General features: G+C 51.6%; 1 protein-coding gene across 1 annotated transcript; it reads right to left on the bottom strand.

Moving 5' to 3' along the window:
* Window positions 1-6,711: 6,711 nt before the first annotated feature.
* On the bottom strand, window positions 6,712-15,604 carry LOC131414831 (palmitoyltransferase ZDHHC19-like). Its single transcript, XM_058556042.1, has 8 exons — window positions 15,480-15,604; window positions 15,014-15,135; window positions 14,341-14,480; window positions 13,742-13,914; window positions 13,243-13,348; window positions 7,734-7,819; window positions 7,188-7,391; window positions 6,712-6,807 (listed from the first exon to the last, which is right to left on the bottom strand). Exons 1-8 carry the CDS (start codon window positions 15,602-15,604, stop codon window positions 6,777-6,779), a joined length of 987 nt encoding a protein of 328 aa, XP_058412025.1. The 3' UTR covers window positions 6,712-6,776.
* Between the last annotated feature and the right edge of the window lie 1,916 nt (window positions 15,605-17,520).

Below are 17,520 nucleotides of genomic sequence, written 5' to 3'. Positions count from 1 at the left end.
TTACATACTCTTGCAGAGTGGGGAAAAGCACATTAGAATTCAAGTGCCTCGCCCGACACAGAGAATGTCAACAAATTAGCTTCTAAGAATACTTTATTCCTTGGTTTAAAACACTTATGTCAATTGGCAGCAATTGTGGCACAAACTGTACATAACAGATTCGTCACTGTTTTCATTGTCCATTATTCCATTTTCTCATTGGAGTAATTATCAGTTGAGTCTTCATGGAACAATTACAGGGACCCACGTGCCTATGTACCTCACTCCCATAGAGATTCCACTCTCCTCCATTCTGATATTGTTAGTTACTGGAAGAAGTTAACCTGCCTTGTCATCAACACGTGGTTTCTCTGCTCCCTTCATTCTTGCCTGAAGGTCCCTGCTAGAAGCTACAACCAGAGATTGGGTCTTCTGGAAGAAGCACCCAAAAAAGACAGCCTGAGAAAGGGATATAGGGAACAGATGCATGATTACAGCCTTCCTAGAAGAAGCTGACACACCCACCACAGCAGATACCCGGAGGACCTGACACTCAGGACTCTAGGACTACAGGGTCTGGGAACAGATGACTTCAGGAACACAGACTTTTGAGCCAATACCGACAGAATTCACAACACGAGACTGAGTAACACTGATGAGAGAAATCTGCTGCTTGCTATTTGTTGCAGAATTTGTGGCTGTTTCTCTCAGAATTCTGTTGATCAGTTTTACTGTTTTATTTTCTGATGGGCATACAATAAGGTCCCCTTTTATGCTTTCTGTTCCATCTCCAAACCCTCATTTTTGCAGGCTATGACCACGACTATAACAACGGCCAACCTTAATTGATTATTGATTTTGAATTTAAATCTTTGCTGGATTGACATAGTCATCCACTATACATGAAAAGGAAAAGAACAATCCAGTTTTAAAGAGAAAAAATATTTCTTCGCCTGGGCCCAGCCTATCAGGATCCGGGCACATATACGAGGTCCTACATACAGTAACTGTGAGTCTGAATATGGAAAACTGTGAGTATATTTTACAAGGTAATTAATTCTCAGGAAAACTGTAAAATGATCCCCTAATAACTGGAATTTAGAGGAGTTCTGGGTCACATAATTATGCTTGGGAAAATTCCAGTGGCCCTATGAACATTCCACAAAACATTTAAACTATAATTTGTAGATAGCTCCACTTAGTAGTAGTGTCCATGATAACTGGATAGGAACGATGACATATATTGAAAAATTGATACTCAGCCCGTGCGTGATCACTTTCGTGGCCGGCTGAAGAGCCCACAAGGCCGCTTCAGTCCCAAGGGGGCTCAGACCCCCCTTGGAAGCCCCGCCCAAGAAGCAGCAACCGGAGTGAAGATGAGAAGAGCGGTTGGCAGACCTACGCACCTGGCCCGATGCTTTCCCAGCCAGCATAAATGCCCATAGCACTTCCACAACTTTCAGCTGATGTGGTAGTACCAGAAACACAGATCCTGCTTCAGCCCCAGTGGTAGCAGGTGGAATCTGCCAACGGATACAACCACAAATGCGCTGGCAAAACATTACTTCATCAAACACCACGAGAAACTAGAGCAACAATTCAGAGCAGAGGGAACATGACACTTCTCCAGAAACTGACCCTGAAATCACAGAAATTTACAATCTCAATGGCAGAGGATTCAACACAGGTGTCATAAAGAAACTCCATGAGTTACAAGAAGACTCAGAAAATTCAATGAGCACAGGAATAAAGCAGGAATAAAATTAATGAGAAGAGTTAATACTTCACCTGAGAGATGGAAACTATAAACAAAAATCCAAGCAGAAATTCTGGATATGAAGAACACAATAAGTCAAATAAGAAACATTCTAGAATTCTTAAAAAATAGAGCTGACGGGGGCCGGCACAAAGGCGTAGTGGTAAAGTTGGTGCACTCCACTTCGGCGGCCTGGGGTTCGCAGGTTCGGATCCTGGGCATGGACCTATGACTGCTCATCCAGCCATGCTGTGGCACCATCCCACAAACAAAATAGAGGGAGATGGGCACAGTTGATAGCTCAGGGCTAATCTTCCTCAGTGAAAAATGAAGATTGGCAATGGATGTCAGCTCAGGGGCCAATCTTCCTCATGAAAAAAAAAAGAGCTGATGTTTGCAGGGAAGAACTAGTGATTTAGAGGATAGACAAATAGAAATCCTTCAGGTGGAGGAGGAGAGAGAACTAAGATTTAAAAAAAAATGAAGGAATTGTTCAAGAAAAATCCGACTCAACTAGAAAAAGCATCCTAAGGACCATAGGTATTCCACAGGGAGAAGAGAGGGAGAAAGGAGCCGAGCGTTTCTTCAAAGTAATAATAGCTGAGAATTTCCCAGGACGCGGGAAGGAACTGGACTGACAAATACATGAAGCCAATGGAACTCCTAATTACATCAAGGATAAATGAGCTTCTTCGAGGCACATAACAGTAAAACTGGCAAAAGTCGATGACAAAGGGAGTGACGTCAGCATCCTGGCGGAGTGAGCTCTTCCCTTAGACTCTCCCTGCTGAGATACAATGGAAAGGACACTCATAAATCAACAGAGACATTCAAACAACACAATAGATGTCTGAGAGACCCATGCAGCCATATCTCTGAACGTGGAGGTGCAGAACTGCCCGGGAGGCAGTGGAAAGAGGTAAGGGGAATCTCCTCTACCTCCCCCACTGGCAGACACTTAGGGTGCAGGACCGCTTGCAGCTCTGAGAGGAGAAGGGGGAGGGGGCAGTCATTCGTGGGTATGCCTTTGCTCTCTGAGTTGCCTCCCAGCCTGTGGGACAGCTCCACTCTGAGGAGGCTAGGCAATCACTGGGCCATATTCACCAAGCCGAACATCCCAGGAGGGCAGAGAGCGAGGACAGAGCAGGAGCACCTGCGGGCACGTGCACAGGAATGAAAGCGCCCCTCCCCCACCTGGCACGCAAGTACTGTTGGTCAGCCAGAGCAAGAGACCCCCGCCAAGGTGCCGGCACACATATGTGTAAATCAGCGGCGTCCAGCAGTCAAATGCAGATAGGCTCCGTCAGCATAACTTCCAAAGGACAGACACAGCTGCCAGGGAATGGGCAGGCTTGGAATACACAGGTCCTGCCACCACCCAGAGGCAGAAGGTGGAATTTGTAACCTGATACTACCACTCTGGGATGGATCAAATCCACAACAACAAATAGTATGGAAGTGTATACTAAGACACGAGACCAGAAGTAAAATGACAAACACCCAGAAATCAATCCTGAGGGCACCGCTATTTACAATCTAAATGACAGAGAATTCTCAATAGTTATTATGAGAAAACTAAAGAAGTTACAAGAAAACTCAGAAAAATTGTTCAAGGAAATCACGAATAAGATTAACGACCAAAGGGAATTCTTGACAGAAGAGATCGAAACTATCAAGAAACATCAATGAGAAATGTCAGAGAGGAAAAACACAATGACTGAGATAGAGAAAAGTCTGGAGTCCTTAAATAACAGAGCTGAAATAATGGAGGGCAGAATAAGCAAATCAGAGGACAGAAATATAGAAATGCTTCAGATGTGGGAGGAGAGAGAACTAAGAGTAAAAAGAAATGAAGACATTCTCTGAGAAATATCCGACTCAATTAGGAAATGCAACCTAAGGATTATAGATATTCCAGAGGGAGAAGAGAGGGAGAAAGGAACACAGAGCTTGTTCAAAGAAATAATAGCTGAGAATTTCCCAAACCTGGGGAAGGAACTGGAATTACAAGTAAAAGAAACTAATAAAATTTCTAATGACACCAGTCTAAAAAGATCTTCTCCACGGCATATATTAGGCAAATTGGCAAAAGTCATGAACAAGAAATAATGTGAATGGCAGCAATGCAGAAGAAAAGAATCTACAAAGGAACCCTTAGCAGGCTTTGAGCAGATTTCTCAGCAGAAGGCTTACAGGCTAGGAAAGAGCAGAACGATACATTCAGAAATCTGAAAGGTAAAAACTTTCAGCCAACAATAATCTACCGAGCGAAAATATCCCTCAGATATGATGGAGAAATAAAATCTTTCCCAGATAAACAAAAGCTGAGGGAGTTCCTCGCCACAAGACGCCCACTCCTAAAAGAAATGCTCAAGAAGACCCTCATACCTGAAAAATAAAAAAAGAAAGGGTTTAGAAAGCTGTGAGCGAGGAGATAAATGGCAGACAAAAATGACCATGACTTAACATTACTTTAAAAATGAATTTTCATTTAATTAGCAATGACCAGGCTCAGCCTGGGACTGGGTGAGTGGCCAGTATAGCCGGAGGCAGGGACCCAAGAGGTGCCACCCTGATGACCAGCCGCCCAGCTCTTATCCTGGCAGGGAGGCAGAGGGATGGGCAGCAGGGCAGGGTGGGACTAGGCCTCCCCAGACTCTGGGGCCTGGCCTTCCCAGCCTCCTGCAGAGCTGGGGCTCCAGCAGGCACCACTCCTACACTCACCCCATTCCAGGCATATGCCCCTCCAGGCCTTGGCCCACGTTCCTGGATGCTCCTCCGATGAGGCCCAGGCCCACACCACCCCTAGCACTCCCATTTAGGAGTGGGCCTGAGAGCCTCTCCTCAGTGTTGGGCAGCCTGGGCTGAGCTGTGCCCTCTGAACACACGCAGACGGGAGACCCACACAGATTCGTGAGCCAGATGCACACCTGGGCTCCGGGGCTCAAAAGGCCTAGTGCCCCCCTGCCCTGACCATGCGACCATGGACTGCGGGCTTAGCAGACAGATGAGGTTTCTTCAGCTTGACTCGTAAATGCAGGCCCCAAGAATTGTAAGGGTGGCCACTGAAGCCAGTGAAAGCAAGGCCCAAACTGGGCTGCCTTTCTGCCTGTCAGTGAATATCCTGCAGCCCTCCGCAGAAACCCACAGTTACCCCTGAGTTGAGCAGGATGAGAGTTGAGAACAAGCTTGCACCCCAATGGAGCTTGGGACTGGGGAGACCTGGCACCACGGAAAAGGGAACACAAAAGAGCTGCAGTTCCTAGGGTTGAGCGAGGCTGGCCAGGAGCCCAGGGAGCCAGAGCCAAGCCCTGGGTGAGGCTGGGCCTGGACACAGCGGGGCCTGAGACCACCACAGTCAGGGTGGGAGGAAGAGGGAAGGTCAGCCTCCACTGGGACTCTTCGTGTAGAGAACCGGAGCCATGGCCTGCATCGGAGGTCACCTACCTCCCCAGTCTGGGCTGACACTCCCCAACGATGAGCTCCTGCCCCAACACACAAGCTTGGGCGGGCACACACAGGCACACAATGTCCACGGGCCCGGGGCTGTTCATCTGGCCCTTCAGCCACATCCTGCCCTCTCGCCCTCACCATATCCTGGTTTCCCCTGGACACCAGGGGGACAGGAATCAGTGTGGTGGTGCCCATCCTCACCTCCTAAGGCAGCAGTTCGGAAACTTCAGAGTGGCAGCATCACACCGGGCACTTTACAAATATTCAGATTCAGATTGCAGCCCACCCCAACCCCGAGTTTTGGAGTCGGAGCCTGGGGCCCAGGAATATGAGAAGGTGGTCCGTGGAGGAACACAGGGTGGTCTGTTAGCAGTGTGAAGGAGAAAATAACCAGAATCATACCGGCTGCATACACTGTGTGCCTACCGTGTACCTGGTGTTTGCATGAACCACCTGATTTCATCCTCATAGGACCTGCCAGGAAGGGACCATTATTTCCCACTCTCAGCCTCACTCACTGCCCACTGGAGGATTCACCGTTTGACATGGTTCCCTCCTCCTCTCTCCCCCTACCCAGAGGTCTGCTGGCTCCCAGAGTCTAGGACACGCCCCCCCCCACCGCCAGACACAGGACTAGAACCGGCATCTGACTCCCCAACAGGAGGGAGTGACCAAGGTGAGACCCACTTGGAGGAATGATGCAGGGTGGACTGTGATGGGGCACACCCCACTCCTCCACTTCCCTGTCTTGAGGCCGCAGGAGGGCACACTCCTAGCCTGAGGGCCAGCCACAACCCACACAGGAGCCTCCTGTGCAGCCAGGCTGGACCTGGCCAGGCTGGGCGAATTCCCAAGCAGCGCGTGCCCCCTGCAGTCAGACAGGGTGGCCGCAGGGCAGAGGACAGGACTTGGCTAGGCCGACATCCAGGCACTGCTGGGTTTTCTCTTCCATCATCTCCAGTCCTAGCTTTGGTTGTTATGGTTTCCCCGTTTGAAGGGTGAGATAAATGTTCAGTGTCTTGCACTAGATCGCAGAGCCAGCCAGTATTGAACCCTGGCTGCCCACATCCCGGGTCTTTGTCTCTGACCCCAGAGGCCCCCTCACCGCCCCACTCCCTTGATCCCAACACACAGTGCAGCAGGGCAGCTGTAGGAGGCAGGCAAAGGGTGTTTAATGGGCTTTCAGGGGTCTCGGTACTCCCTACAGGGGACTGGGCAAGGATAGGGCTCAGAGAGCCTCCACGCGCGGCTCAGGGGGTGAGGCTCAGGTGCCGGGTCTCCTGGCATCTCCCGGTGCAAATGGGTGAGAGGCAGATCGAGCCGCCTCTGGGGCCTGAGCAGCAGGGGCCACACTGGGCCGGCCGGCGTGCATCTAAACACAGAGTGGAGGAGGTCAGCTCTCCAAAGGTGCCGGCCCCACACCGCATGACCCACCAGCTCGGGAGCAAGAAACTGTCCAAGGTGCCACCCCCCTAGGCAGAGCCAAGGGAGTGGGCAGGACCCACAGAACATCACTGCAGGGGCCCTGTGGGCGGGGCTTGTGAATTACCTTCCCCGCAGCAGTCCTAAAGCTCCACTGCCACCTGTTTCAAACATTGAGCTTCAGGTTAAAAGTTGCCCGTAAATAAATGAATCCGCCCCCCAAAATTATTGCCCACTGGTCTAGTCTCAATCCTCATTCATGGCTAAGGAAACTGAGGCCCAGAAAGGGTAAGGGACTGGCCCAAGGGCAACGAGCAAGTGAGTGGTGTGGTCTCTTCCCTTTGTTTCTCCAGGGACTCCTGGTGTAGTCTGCAGGCCTGTGACTCTACTTTCAACGCTCCGCTGGCCTATGATCCGCCGCCCTCGAGCTCGGAGTGTTCCAGCTTCAGCACCAGCGAAACATGGAGGGGGGCTTTCCCTAAACCTGTACAATCTTCAGATGCCCTTTCCCAACACGACGGGCGCATGCGCATGTGTGGGCACAAACACACACACACCCACACACACGCCCCTTACCTCCTGGAGGGCTGCAGCCTCACCACTCCCTGGGGGATCCTGCCCTGCTTGGTACAGATCCAGAGGTTGGACCTGGCGGCCAGACCCCAGCCCAGGGAGGGCTTCGGGAATGGGCATGGAGGGGCACGTCGGGAAGTGCAGGTTCCGCGTGGGCACCCAGTCAGGCCCCACCACTCTCTGCAGCCCGACAGCTTCGGACATGTACCTGGGGAGCAACAAGCCAGATGGAGGTGGTCGTGACCCTCCTTGCCTGGTGCCCCTCATCTTAGGCAGGACAAGGCCCAGCGCTCGGCACCACGGGGAGCTGGGGCCTGTCTCATCCAGGCTGCAATGCCCTCTACCCCATTTCTTGGGGCAAGAACCCACAGAGGCAAGGAAGTGGGGGCTCCAAATGCTCCCACAAGGCCCTGGGGAAAACCCCAAAACAATAGGAAGAATGAGCGGAAGGACCTGGGAGCTCTGCTAAGGGGCCAGGCGAGATGACCCAGCTTCACCCCACCCCACCAGCCCCAGGGCCACCACTCAGGCCTCTGGTTTGCCAACTCACTTGGGTCCCAGCGCTGCACAAAGTGTCCAATACCAGTTTTTGCCACAGCCAAGGTCGAAAGGGTTGTGTCCATGTAGGTATTGGTACTGGAGGGGGCGAGGGTGGGAAGAGGAGCTCAGATCAAGCAGGACTGGGCAGGCGGCCCCCACTGCCCTCCCTGAGCCAGTCAGCTCCGCCCAGGGCTGCAGCAAGACTCCAAGGGCGAGGAAGCCGCAAGGGTCAGCCAAGGCCTCTCCCAACCCACTTCTGAGGAGCTCTCTCCAAGCGACCCCTGGCCGCGCACCCCCAACTCCTGCCGCCTCAGGGATCCCGCACCACCTGGTACCCCCTTTGGCAGCATCCTCCCCCTCTCTGTCTCCTTTGGCCACACACATCCTCCTGCTGCCTCCTTCCAAATATGCTTTCAGATCTGCCTTGTTCTATCAAGCTGCTCCAAAGACGGCTCCACACCCCGCTCCCCCTTCTTCTCTGCTTTCCCACCACTCATTACTTCCAAACTTGTGCCTTCACTGAATTTCACTATCTGGAAGGGCAGTGCTTTCGGGCCCAATCATATTTCCTACCCAAACTCACATGGCCCCGGAAATCGGGGTTCAAAGTCCTGAGCGCCTATTGCAGTAAAGGTCAAGACGAAAGTTCAAGTTCTCTCCTGGACACACTTGACCCAGCTCTCGTCCTCCCCGCCCTCCACCCACCAGCCTCATCCCCTCCTCCTCCCCAGCGCAGGCCGACTCTCACCCCGACTTCAAGCGCCCTAGCTACAAAGTGCTGGTCACGACCGAAAGGGGCCCAGGAGCACATCCGCCCACCACCAGCTCTCATGTGTCCCATGCCCCTGTCACAAAGACGTTGATCTTCAACACTATTCTCCACCAAAATGAACCAGGACCCCAGGCAGGGCAGCTGAGCCCTGGGGAAGGAAAAGTCAAGACAGCTCCAGAATGTCCCATTGTGGCCAAAACCAACACCAACCATTGTGAGAGTTTGAGTTCTGTGTCCTTTAGGGTGTTTAAAGCATTTAAGGGAAACTAAAAGCTTAAAAGACTTTGATTAAATTTACATTCAAAATTTCAAATTTAGAGAAATATATTTTCATTCATGAGATGTATATGGAGCATAGGAAAATGCTGATTGTTCAGTGCTTCAAGGAATGATAGCTGTTGAAGGAATTTGTAAGAACTGACTAATACAGCAGAGCACCGTGCTCCCCCACATGGCCCCTCTCAACTGGGAATGGAAGCCAGCAGCTCTGAGCTTTCCACACTGTCCCCTCTCACTGGCTCCAGACCCGGGTCTCCTGCTCCCATTGCGAGTCTCCAACGCCCTCACCCTCCACAGGCCCAGAGCAAAGTGTGCATCTTCTTGTCCAGTCTCCTGCCCAACTCCCTGCTGCCTCTGCTCTCTTGGTTCTTCCCCAGGGTTTATGGCATCAGGCTTCTCTCTCTCTCTCTCTCTCTCTCTCTCTCTCTCTCTCTCTTTTCTTTCTCTTCCACCCAAAGCCGCATGCATTCCTTTGTCTGCAGGTTCACTCTTTGCTCATAAATATGTTGAGGCTTCAACAATGTTCCGGGCACTGCGCTGGGGACAGAGGACACACCATGAACAACAAAGCCAGTCGTAACTTTCAGGGTGGAGAGGGCAGCTGGGGGTGGCAGAGCAGCAGGGAGAGGGGATCAGCGAGAAGAGCAGGCAGCCTAGGGCAAGACTCCACGCTGCAGGCCGAGGAGCATCAGCCAGGTGAGCAGAGAGAGCGGGACCCCGAGAGCCTGGGGCAGGGCCATGGCAGCTGCGTTCCGTTCCACATGGGGCTGTGTGCGGCCAGGAAAGATCAGTCTGAGGACTGCCCGCTGGCTGTGGCCTCGTGGAGAGCGCAGCATCACCGTGACAGTGAGGACAGAGGCTGAAGTGGGATGAGGAAGGTGAAGAACGATGCTAGTGAGCACAGCCAACTCTGTCAGAAACTCCGGCTGTGCCGAGGGGAGAGTATGACAGTTGGAGTGGAGGCCTGTGACGTTAACGGAGATTTGCTTTGTTTGTAAGATGAGAGAGACATGAAGACGTGGCAATGATGATGCCAAGGAACGGTAATAATAACAACAACAAAGTCTAGGACACTTACTTGTACCAGCCGTTGTGCTATGTGTCTTACACATATTAACCCATGCGGCCTCCTTTTACAGATGGGGAAACTGAGGCACCAGGTGGCCAAGCAGTACTCCTAAGATCTCCATGTTGGCATGTTGTGGAGCTGGCAAGTGAATTTACATGGTCTGGCTCCAGAGCCCTTACTATGAACCACTAAGCAAGTGGCCCCAGCAGAAGCTGCGGTCAGGGGATGCAGGCAGGAAGGGAAAGAAGTGGAGGTGCGTGAAGGATGCCTGAAATGGGATCTGCAGGTGATGGGAAAGAGCCCTGCCTGGTGAATCACAGAGTGCAGACCCCAGTCGGGCTTCTTAAGGGTGGAGACCCCGGACTGGAAGAACCCCATGCGGAGCAGTGCAGGGGGCGCAGGGCTTAGGTCCCGACCTGAGGCTGAAGAACCATAGGATGTGGGAAGGGACAGTGCTGCCCAAGAGAGGCTGAAATGATGGACTGAGGATGGAGAGAGAAGGCATGCAGACAACAGGGGGCTGATGAGGAAGGGATGAGCAGAGGCGTCACACGGGAGCTGTGAACCAAATACGGGGGGAGCGATGGAGTGGTGATGGGAAGGATGGGAGGAGGTGGGCACAGAGGGCTCCTCTGTCCTTTCAGCTGCCTCGGTGTCTCCAGCCCCTCCCTCATCACTGTGGCCCACTACAGTCTTCCTAAAAAAGCCTTTACTCAAGTCCCTGTCCTGCTGAAGGAAACCCACGGCAAGGAGCTCCACTTTTACCACTCCACCTGCCACTGTAGCGGAGGGCCGAGACAGTGCAGGAAGACAAGAAAAAGAAATAAAGCCAGACACGCTGGAAAGGGGGAAATGAAACTGTCCTTATTCACAGATGACATGAATTTTGAGGTAGAATCAACAAAAAGGCTACTAGAACTTATAAGTCAATCCAGAAAAATTCCAAGATCCGAGACAAACATACAAAAGTCCACTGTATTTTCTAACAATAGTAAGCAAATGTAAATTCAATTTTGCAAAAAATTTATAAGAGCACAAAAAACAAGGAAATACTTAGAAAACATCTAACACAAGGTATGCAAGCTGTATATGCTGAAAACTACACAACACTAAGGAAAGACATCAAAGAAGACCTGAATATGGAGAGGTATCCCATTTTCGTGGATTAAAAGATCAATACTGTTAAAAGGTCCATTTTCCAAAGCGGTCTACAGGTTCAATGCAATCCAAGTGAAAATCTCAGCAAACTTAGTTCTAGCAATTGACAAGCTGATTCTTAATTTATATGGAGAATCAAAGGAACTAGGATAGCCACAAGAACTCTGAAAAAAAGAACAAAGTTGGAGATGTCACATTGTGTCATTTCAAGACTTCATAGAAAGCTACCAGTGAAGACAGTGTGGTAGTGGCAAAAAAAGAGACAGTTCAGAAATACACCCACATCTATATAGTCAATTGATTTTTGAGGAATGTGCAAAGACAACTCAACAGAAAAAGGACTGTCTTTTCAACAAATGCTCTTGGAACAACCCACACGCAAAACTATAAGTCTTGACTCATACCCTGCTTCATAACCAAAATTTAACCCAAAATGAATAGGAGGCCTAAAGAGAAAACCTAAAACTATAAAGCTTCTAGAAGAAAACATAGGAGAAAATCTTGGTGACCTCGGTTTAGGCAAAGATTTCTTAATTACAACACCAAAACACAAGCCATTGAAGACAAAACTGAAAACGCACTTGATCCAAATCGAACACTTCTGATCTTGGACAAACACTGGCAAGAAAATAAGGCCAAAGGCTGGGAAAAGACTGCAAAACACGTAGCTGAATCTAGCAGATAGAAAGAACTCTTTAAATCTAATACTAAGAAAACAACATAATTTTTTGAATGGGCAAACGATTGGAACAGACATTTAATCAAAGATATACAGATGGCAAATAAGAGCCTGAAAGGATGCTCAACAGCATTAGTCACTAGGAAGATGCAAATTCAAACCACAATGAGATACCACTACACGTTTCTTAGACTAGCTACAACGGAAAATCAGAAAACAAAATGGTGACAATGCCAAATGTTAATGAGGATGCAGAAGCAACTGGATTTCCCATGCACTGCTTGTGGGAATGCAAAAGGGTACAGCCATTTTGGAAGACAATTTGGCACTTTCTTATCAAGTTAAACATTCAGTTACTATCTAACCCAGCAGCGCCACTCTTAAGAATTGACTCAAAGAAATGAAAACTTATCTTCCCATGCCTGTACACGAATGTTTATAGCCACTTTCTTTATGATCACCAAAACCCAGAAACAACCCAAATATCCTTCCGTTGGCAAATGGATAAGTAAGCTGTGGTACATCCATATGAGGGAATAGTACACAGCAAGAGAAAGGAGGAAAGAACTCCTACGGGCAGCAACGTGGAGGAATCTCAAACGCATTATGCTAAGTGCAAGACACCAGACTCAAAAGGCTATGACTTCATCTACACGAGACTCTGGACAAGGAAAGACAAGAGGGATAGAAGACAAATCAGTGGTTGCCAGGGGCAACAAGTATGGGGAGAAACCCACTACAAAAGGGGCTTCAGAGAAGTGTGGGGGGTGATGGAACTGTTCTAAATCTTAATTATGGAGGTGGTTGCAGGACTGTATGCATTTGTCAAAACTCCTATAACTGGGCACTAAAAATGGGTGAATTTTACTCCATGTTAAAAAAAAAAAACAAAACCTGTCCTGGCTTCCAGGTTTCCACCGCACCAAGAGAAGGCTCCAGCTGACTTTCGTGCCTTTTCCATCTGGCCCGAGCCCAGCAGTCCACTTGATTTCCCATCCACTTTCTGCTCCAATTACAACTGTCCCCTCAGCATCCTCAACATTCCACAAACTTTCCGGCTTCCCTGCCTTTTTGCAAGCTCTGCCCCTCACCTGCAACGCCCTTCTCTCTGCCTTCTGCCCCCAAACCCTCTACACCGCGGTCCTCTCTGAACTCTCCATTCCCTCTGAGTCTGCGCTGCACTGCACAGCACAGGGCAGGCCCCTCTCTCAATGTGCACGGGCGAAGGGCGGGAGATTCTCTGACTTCAGGGGCCTTATCAACAGGAGCGCAGGATTTGGCCTTCCTCACCTCCATGCCCAGCCTTCAAAATAACGGATGCGCTGCATAGCACTCACTAGGCCTTCGAAGCAGTGCACCTGGGAGGGAGAGGGAGCCCCGAGCCCCTAGAGGAGGTGAGATCTGAGCTGAATCTGGGCCTCAAGGCCTCACGAGGCACCTTCAAGGGAGGTCAGGCCATGAGGACCAGGGCGGGGGAGAAAGGGCGGAAAGTGTGGAGGTCCTGAAGGCCCAAGGTGACCGCCCAGAGACCGCTTTCGTGGCGGCCCCGGAGAGCCGCGTACCTTGTCCTCGTAGGAGCGCTGGGCGGTGCTCACCGACCTGGCCTTCATCAGCAGAAGCACCAAGAGAGGCACCAGGAAGCCGGCAGCGGGGACCACTACGACGATGCTGCCCACGAGCTAAGGAGCTGCGCCCGCAATGGACCTCCCGGGCCCGGACCCTCACCCCGACTCCGGCCCTGACAGACCCGCGCACGACCAGCCAGTCCATCCTCTCCCCACCCACCAACCCCTGGTAAACCTCACCCCCCCCCGCCAACCTGGTCTCGTGCCACCCTCAGCGTCCTCCATCCAAGACCCCGCTAGATTGCCCACGCACCGCAGTGCCTCCTAGCCCCACCCTTCGCCTGGACCCTACCACCCTCCCCTGGTCCAGACTGGTCCTCCCCAGGGGGTTTCTCTCTAACCCCGCCCACCACTCGCCCGCCCCCGGGACCCCGCCCTCCGGCTGTCCTCGCCCTGCCCACAGCTCGCCAAGTGGACCCTGCAGCCTGGTGGATACGCGATGACCTTGTCAATGGAGAAGGGCAGGTGGGTGGTGCGCAGGAGGAAGACCATGCAGGTGACAAGCATGGAGCCCAAGTACAAGCATAGGCACAGGAGGAGCAGGATGAACAAGCCCAAGTTCCGGTGACCTATGCAATTGTTCACCCACCTGCAGTGGTGGTCGAAGTCCTGAGCGAGAGGGAGAGGGGACAGCGTTCTGGACACCAGAAGAGGACAGGTCAAGCTCCCCGGGCCAGGCCTACAGCCAGCCGTGGGGCCCTTGGGCATCTAGTGTCAGCCAGCCCTGGGGTAGGACAGGGGTGCCTTTCCTCCCCTTGGCTTGACCAGGCTCAGCATAGATGTCGATGCTCCTGGGCGTGTCAGCACCTGGGTCGGCAGGGGCCAGCCTCCCAGGACAGGTGCAGGCAGGGAGGCAGTGAGCTGCATGAGTGACCAAGAGTGGCTGGGAGTTACTGCCACCCTTGGCCTTAGCAGTCCCGGAAGTGGTTTGAGGTCTGCTACTGGTCCCCTGTGCAAGTGGGCCTCCTGGTCCCAGGCAGGTGCAGAGCGGGTGGGGGTGTGGGCCAGAAGGGGGCAGATGAGAGGGGCGCTCACCTCCACACAGATGTTGCACCAGGGGCAGTGGTAGGTCCGCGGCGGGCGGTGGAAGCAGCACTGTGGGCACCACTGCAGGCGGAAGGCTATATGCTTCGCCCAAACCACACGCACCATCCTGGGGCCCTTTGCGTTGGAGCCTGGCATGGGAAGAGGATTGGGCAGCGGCAGGAGCCCTTCGTCACACTGCTGCTGCCGGGGTGAGGGCCGCCCCGCAGCATCACTGGCCTAGGCAAGGAGGTGTGCAGGGGAATCCTAGTCCGCACTGAGGAAGCTGACCAAACTCAGAGAGGCTGGCAGTCCAAGGGAAGGTAGACGTCCAGCCAGAGGACTTCTGTGAGAACGCAGGCCTTTGGAACTGTCAGTGATGTAAGGAGTGTGTGCAGTGGGAAGGAAGAAGACACAACTGAGTGGTTGCCAAGAGCTGGCTTCTCTTCCCAGCCTGCCCTGGCCCTGCCTCCAAGGCAACTGGAAAGCCTCCAGAATCCTGTTGTACCGCATCTCGGTGGCTTGGGAAATGAAGCAACAGAAGCAGGGCCCAAGTGAAGGGGATGTGGGGTGACGGGGTCTTGAGACCCGAGGAGGGGACAAGGGAGGAGCACTTTAGGAATCTTCCCTGCACGCAGGACCCTTTAGGGTGCTACCTCCTTCTCCCAGGGGCCCGAGAGCTCACCTTGGTGCAAGATACCAAGGTCGGAGATGTTTAGAAACATGAGAATGCCGAAGGTGAGGACGAAGAGGGGTCCTGTGACAACAGGAAAGGCCCACTCCCCATTCTGGGCCAGCCATCTGCAACTGAGACCAGAGCAGGACTCAGCGCTGACCCTGGAGTCCCAAAGCTCCGCGCGGGACTCACTCCACCTGGTCCGGACTCACAGACCTCAAAGGCTGCTCTAAATAGCCAGGGCGGTGACAGACCCAGAGAGGCTCCACCAAATGTCACCCAATACTCCTAGCCACCAACAGCTCCCAAAGGCACCAAGCACTCTATGCCTCTGTGCCTTTGCACATTGGTTCCCACTGCCTAGAATATCCTCCCTTCCCTGACGCCTCTTCTGCACTTCCCCTGTCCGGACTCTCATGATCTGTCTTCCTTTCTGACTCTGTAAGAAACCTGCCGGCTTGTGTGGGAGACTCACGGGAAACCAAAGAAGAGTCCGCTGACAGCGACCAGCAGGACTCCACTGAAGGCAGCGAGCAGGCTCGGGACGAGCCAGGGAATTGGGACCTGAGGCGGGGGATGGCGCCCCTTCGTGAGGGGCATGCCATCCTACCAGAGCAGCATGGCCGGACATCTGGTGCCCACAGGCTCCCTCCCTGATACTGGCTCCGAGAGCCCTATGTTCCCAGCGAACGCTGAGGCCATAGTGAGCTCAGAAGCCTCAGCCCAGGGTGGAAGGCAAGAAGTCCCAGTGTGACATCACAGAGGATGAGGAGAATGTGGACTAGGGGCTCTGCAGCCTGTGACTGTCACTTCCCACAGCAACCACCCCACCCCCACCCGTGCTGGGGACTGAGAGGTCCTGCCCCTGTGAGCTTGGCTTGCACACCACATGAGATTACACAAATACATGGGGAGAAGGAGGTGATTCCAATCTCCCTCTCAGGCAAAGTGCCAATAGAAGCCAACAGTGCTCATTGCTCATCTGTCTGCAGTTTTTCCTTTGGACTCTTCTAAAATTATACTTTGGGGGAGGGGGCAGCAAAATAATTTCGCAGGCTTCCTCTTTCCAGGCTTTTCATGACACAATTCTGGTCGATGAGATACAAGTGGATGTGTGTTCAGGGTTTCTAGAACAGCTTTTGCCTTCCTGATAAAGGGAGAAAGGACACAGGTGGCACAGCTCTGTTCCTTCTTCCTGTCTTGAACCTAGATGTGCTGGCCCGGGGGGCCCCTTTGACCCGTTAGCCAGCCCCTCAACAAGCTACACAGACAACATGTGAGGACCTTGTTGAGTCACTGCCCCAGCCTTGACTCCTTCCCCCTGAGCTGCGTATTATTTGAGAAAATAACTGGCTTCTCTCTTACGTGCAGCTGACAGTTGTCATTCGTTTTAGCCACTGAGCGTCTGAGCCCCTCTGTGTTTGGAAGATTCCCCCAACTGGGACCCAGGGGCCACCAATGAGCCTCAGAGCATCTACCACCGACCGACTGAGGAGTCTTGGCCGACAGGCAGCCACCGCACTCATTTTCAGAGCTCCTGCGTGTTGAAGTGTAGTGGCCATTTTGGAGGTCACTTCAATTTCAACAGTGATTGTATTACTCGTGGACATGGGCCAAATATGTATTTCCAAGGTTCCTGCTTTGCTTTAAAAGCTTAGGCTGATAGTGAATGGGAGTAATTGAACTAGAACATTCTGAGAAAGTTAATTTGATTGAAAACAGAGAGCAGGGGACGGACCTGTGGCGTAGTGGTTAAGTTCGACGTGCTCTGCTTCGTCGGCCCAGGCTTTGCGGGTTCGGATGCCGTGCACAGACCTACACCGCCTGTCAGCCTGACTGTGGTGTCGACCCACATGCAAAAGAGAGGAAGAATGACACAGTTCTTCGCCCAGGGCTAATCTTCCTCAATCAAAAAAAAAGAGGCAGATTGGCAACGGATGTCAGCTCAGTGTGAATCTTCCTCAGAACAAAAAGAAGACAGCACAAGTCCCTCATCAACTCACAATGATTGTTACTTTTAGTTTCTTGTCTATAGAAATGTTATGTTTCTTCCTGATGTTCAAATTAAGAGGTTGAAATCCATGTAGAAGAATATTGTCTTATAATTTGCTTGATAAAATTATATTTTAAAAACTAAAGTTTAAAGCTTTAGAATTTTCATTTGTCAGAATTTTGTATAACTCTATATTTCTATGCACATTTAAAATACGTACATACAGAGAGATATTAAAAACTTTTAAAGGTATACGTATAACAGAGAGAAAGAATTGGTAGCCTGCAAGAGAAATGACCTTTGAATAACAGTCTGTTGTCAACACGATACAGTAAAAAGTCCTTATTTGCTTTCTGCCTATTCCACCCAGTGGTAGACAGTCATTATCTCAGCGAAAACCTAAGTGAGTCATCTGAACGGGGTCTATTCACGTACATGCTTTTTTGCTGTTTTGAGACATGTTATGACCATAGACAATTCTAAACAAATTAGTAGAATGATAGGAGAGTCCTCACTTCTAACA

The sequence above is a fragment of the Diceros bicornis genome, chromosome 15 (genome assembly GCF_020826845.1).
Source record: "Diceros bicornis minor isolate mBicDic1 chromosome 15, mDicBic1.mat.cur, whole genome shotgun sequence".
Classification (NCBI taxonomy): Eukaryota; Metazoa; Chordata; class Mammalia; order Perissodactyla; family Rhinocerotidae; genus Diceros; species Diceros bicornis.
Note: the sequence above shows the minus strand (reverse complement) of the source record. Positions and strands in the feature narration are given on the sequence as shown.

Coding starts and splice junctions, on each gene's coding strand:
- LOC131414831 (XM_058556042.1), bottom strand. CDS start 15,604: ATGCCCCTCACGAAGGGGCGCCATCCCCCGCCTCAGGTCCCAATTCCC. Junction 15,136..15,479: donor GGACTCTTCTTTGGTTTCCC/GTGAGTCTCCCA, acceptor CTCTGGTCTCAG/TTGCAGATGGCTGGCCCAGA. Junction 7,820..13,242: donor AGCGCTCCTACGAGGACAAG/GTACGCGGCTCT, acceptor CGCCCCCTCCAG/TACCAATACCTACATGGACA.